Source organism: Herpailurus yagouaroundi, unplaced genomic scaffold (assembly GCF_014898765.1).
Source record: "Herpailurus yagouaroundi ecotype Mexico unplaced genomic scaffold, PumYag 187, whole genome shotgun sequence".
Lineage (NCBI taxonomy): Eukaryota > Metazoa > Chordata > Mammalia > Carnivora > Felidae > Herpailurus > Herpailurus yagouaroundi.
Genome location: NW_024412418.1, coordinates 3,090,536 through 3,094,370, shown reverse-complemented (window position 1 = coordinate 3,094,370; position 3,835 = coordinate 3,090,536). Strand labels below are relative to the sequence as shown.

General features: G+C 42.2%; 1 protein-coding gene across 1 annotated transcript; it reads left to right on the top strand.

The window, feature by feature from the left end:
- The first annotated feature begins 1,773 nt into the window (after nt 1-1,773).
- LOC121043925 (olfactory receptor 9I1-like) lies at nt 1,774-2,715 on the top strand. The gene has a single exon (XM_040495903.1). It carries the CDS (start codon nt 1,774-1,776, stop codon nt 2,713-2,715), a length of 942 nt encoding a protein of 313 aa, XP_040351837.1.
- The last annotated feature ends 1,120 nt before the right edge of the window (nt 2,716-3,835 follow it).

Sequence of the window (3,835 nt, the reverse complement as noted above, 5' to 3'; positions counted from 1 at the left end):
AAATATATTGCAGGGGCGCCTGGGTGGCGCAGTCGGTTAAGCGTCCGACTTCAGCCAGGTCACGATCTCGCGGTCCGTAAGTTCGAGCCCCGCGTGGGGCTCTGGGCTGATGGCTCGGAGCCTGGAGCCTGTTTCCGATTCTGTGTCTCCCTCTCTCTCTGCCCCTCCCCCATTCATGCTGTGTCTCTCTCTGTCTCAAAAATAAATAAAACGTTAAAAAAAAAATAAAAAAAAATATATTGCATATGACTGGCTCTCTGCTAGAATGCTCTAGAAGGGCAAAGATCTTTGTCTGTGTTGTTCTGAGGAACCAGAAGAATGCTTGCCATTCTCAGTTCTCAGTAGATTCTCATGGAATAAATAAATGAGTATAGTCTGTCTCTCTGTTTTCCCCTTTGGTCAAGATGAGTTGGGTGAATTACTTTTAGAACACAGCAAATCATTGTTTTGGCTGAAGGTCAAGATTAGATTGGGCTGTAAGGGGAAAAAAAACCCTCCTAAATAGTCACATTGTCAGGAATTCAGCAGGGGAAAAACACCAGATGCTGACCTTTATTTCATCCATAGATCAGCTTTTGTCAAACATTGATCAAAGTTTCATTTTCTTATTTATCTGAAATCCTATGAGATCTCTCTCAAATTCAGTTTTTATTTCAAGGATGGAAGGAAGACAAAAATAACTACCTTTGAAGTCTGCATTCAGTATTCCCATTACCCCAGATCATCTGCATCCAAAGGTACAGAGACAAGATTGTCCAATACTTGGCAAGAACTCTAACTGTATTAGAATTCTAAACCCAGTGTGATGCCTTTGTCCCTTAATGAGCTGGGCAGGCTAATTCTGGAATGGCTCGATTGAAGCATCTCATTGATTGATAATGATCTGGCATTTAAAAAAATGGGACAGGTCCTTTGGAATAAGAGGAGAATTTGGAAACCAGGCCATGCTGCTTGGCAGGAACAGAGAGGACAAAGCGACTTGGTGGGCAACAGGTGGCAGAGGTTCTAACAAACCTTGTTCTTCAAGGCTCGCTTCTTGCATTCCGTTCTGTTGTGTTCATGTGCACCTCAAAAACAACCACAAAAAGAGATATGGTTGATACTGAGACTCCAGGGGGCTGTGGACTGGGAGATGAGAAGATGCCAAAATGTCCACGAACCTAGGAGGGTATTACTCTGATATTGTAGAGTTTGGAAAAAATACTTCTAAGCGTGTGAGTCAGACCATGTGCTAGGAACGGTACATCAGTTATGTTCTTCACGACAGTAACCTTGGCATTGAAATGCCTATGACACCAACAAGGAGACTGATATTCAGATACATGCATGAACTTGCCCAAGGTCTCAAGGGATTTGAACCTAGGTCTGATTTCAAAGCCCATGTACTTAGTACTATACCACTAGGATTTCTCCAACAAAGTGGTGCTTTCTAGCTCTGTTGTGAAGCTGATGAGGGTTTCCAATTTGGAACCTGTCAGAAGTTTGGAAAGGTCTAAGGAACTGCGTTCTAGCTCCAGCTTTGCCTGTCTGCTGTGAAATAATGAACTGGTCACTTCACCTCTTTGGCCCTCATATTCTTCTCTCAAAAGTGGGAAGCACAATATATGCTTCGAAGGATTTCCAAAATATCAAATGAAGTAAAGTTTGCAAAAAATGTAAAGTGCTTTACAAACCTAAAAAATCATGACCATTGCTGAGAGTGATCAAATCGATCACCTTAGTTTGTCTTTAATGAGATTTTATTTTTTTATTTCAGTGGATGACCTGGGATTCATGGCAGAGAATGACACTGTGGTGACAGAATTCATTCTAATGGCATTCCAGCTGTCGGCAGGGCTGCAAATGAGTCTCTTCTTTGTGTTTCTGGTCCTATATTTCGTCACCGTGGGCGGCAACCTGGGCATGATAGTGTTGATTCAGAGAGACCTTCATCTCCAAACTCCCATGTACTTCTTCCTCCGCCACCTTTCCTTCCTGGACATTTGCTACTCTTCTGTCATTGTCCCTCAGTTGCTTGAGACCTTGGGTACACGTAAGATGGCCATCACTTACGAACGCTGTGCCACCCAGTTCTTCTTCTTTACACTCTGTGCCAGCACCGAATGTTTCCTTTTGGCTGTGATGGCCTATGACCGCTATATGGCTGTGTGTAACCCCCTCTTCTACGCCACTGCCATGACACCACAGACCTGCCTAGGGCTGGTGGCTGGGGCATATGCTGGTGCCATGGTCAACGCTGTGATCCGCACTGGGTGTACCTTTTCGATCTCCTTCTGTAAGTCCAACCACGTGGACTTCTTTTTTTGTGACCTCCCACCCCTGCTGAAGCTTGCCTGTAGTGAGACCAAGCCCCGGGAACGGGTCATCTACCTCCTAGCTTTCTTGGTCATTACGACCAGCATTTCAGTGATTCTTATATCCTACTTTTTTATCATTCATGCTATTCTGAAGATTCGTACAGCAGGTGGCAAAGCCAAGACTTTCTCCACCTGTGTTTCTCACATGACTGCAGTGGCTCTTTTCTTTGGGACGCTCATATTCATATACCTGAAAGGTAACATGGGCACATCGCTTGGGGAGGATAAGATTGTGTCAGTATTTTACACGGTGGTCATCCCTATGCTGAACCCAATGATCTACAGCTTGAGAAACAAGGAAGTGAAGGAGGCTCTGAAGAAAACTCTCAACACGATAAAGGTTTCCCAAGTACAGTAAGACTTGAGCTCCATGAATTCAGAAGCTCCTGCAAATCATCCTTTGGGCTTCTCTCTTTAACACATGAACTAGATTTCACAATGACAAAGACATATTGAGGCAAAAAAAAATATGTAGCTTTGGGTATCAGCAATTTCTTTATTAGCTCTATGACCTTCAGTCAGAAATTCTCTGCCCCAGTTTTCACATCAGTAAAAATTCCTGCCTTGCTATGATTAAAGCCAGGATGAAGAGAGACGGAATGCCAAAGGGCTTTATAAATAATAACATGCTATAAAATTGAAAATTGACTTTCTCACCTGTCCTGGGTATTGCTGAGTGTTTTCTCAGCTACTTGAGGTCAAAAAATTCAAGCTGCCAAGCTAACTTTTGCACTTGAATAATTATAAAACCATGGCTTCTTGTTTGCATGGTGAGGGTAGTTACATTCTTTGCTTGTGGGTAGCGGGGTGGAAATCAGCCTTGACCAAAGAAACCTTGTCCCAACATTCAATCATATCCAATTTAGGTGTTTGTCATAAAAAATACAAGCAGTTAAAGAGAGGAAGGAAAAATAGAGGGGAAAGGAGATGTAAACAGGGAAATGTCCACCTAGAATATGTTCGCCCACTTCCCAAAATAGCACAGACAACAGAGATACTGTAGAATAAAAGTATGTAGAATAAAAGATGTAATGTTTGCATTAATTATTGGAAGTAATTTGATCTGATGTGGAGCTGAACTGAGCCCCACATATAACTTCTGAAATACTTCTTGATCACCAAAGGTCAGAAACTCCATTTTGTTTCTGAAGGATTGTTCAAAGAACATCTCAAGCTAGTTTCTAGTTTCCATTAATGAAAACCACTATGTGCCTCCATCATTGGTAGGACTTTTACTTTATTGTCAGAAGGCAGATAACCATGAATCTGACTGCCACTTTTTAATGATCTCCTTTGGCTAGAAACATTATCTGGCAAATGTCTCCATGGAGATTCCACAATCGTACTCATCAATGCAGCAAATATTTACGGACTACTATGTATCAGCCATAATACTAGGTTCAGGAATACAGAAATGAATAAGATAGACGTGGTCTATCCTTCATGGGGATTAGAACTTGTCGCATAGACATATGGAA

What these genes read in the sequence shown, in the direction of transcription:
- LOC121043925 (XM_040495903.1), top strand. Translation starts at nt 1,774, where the DNA reads ATGGCAGAGAATGACACTGTGGTGACAGAATTCATTCTAATGGCATTC.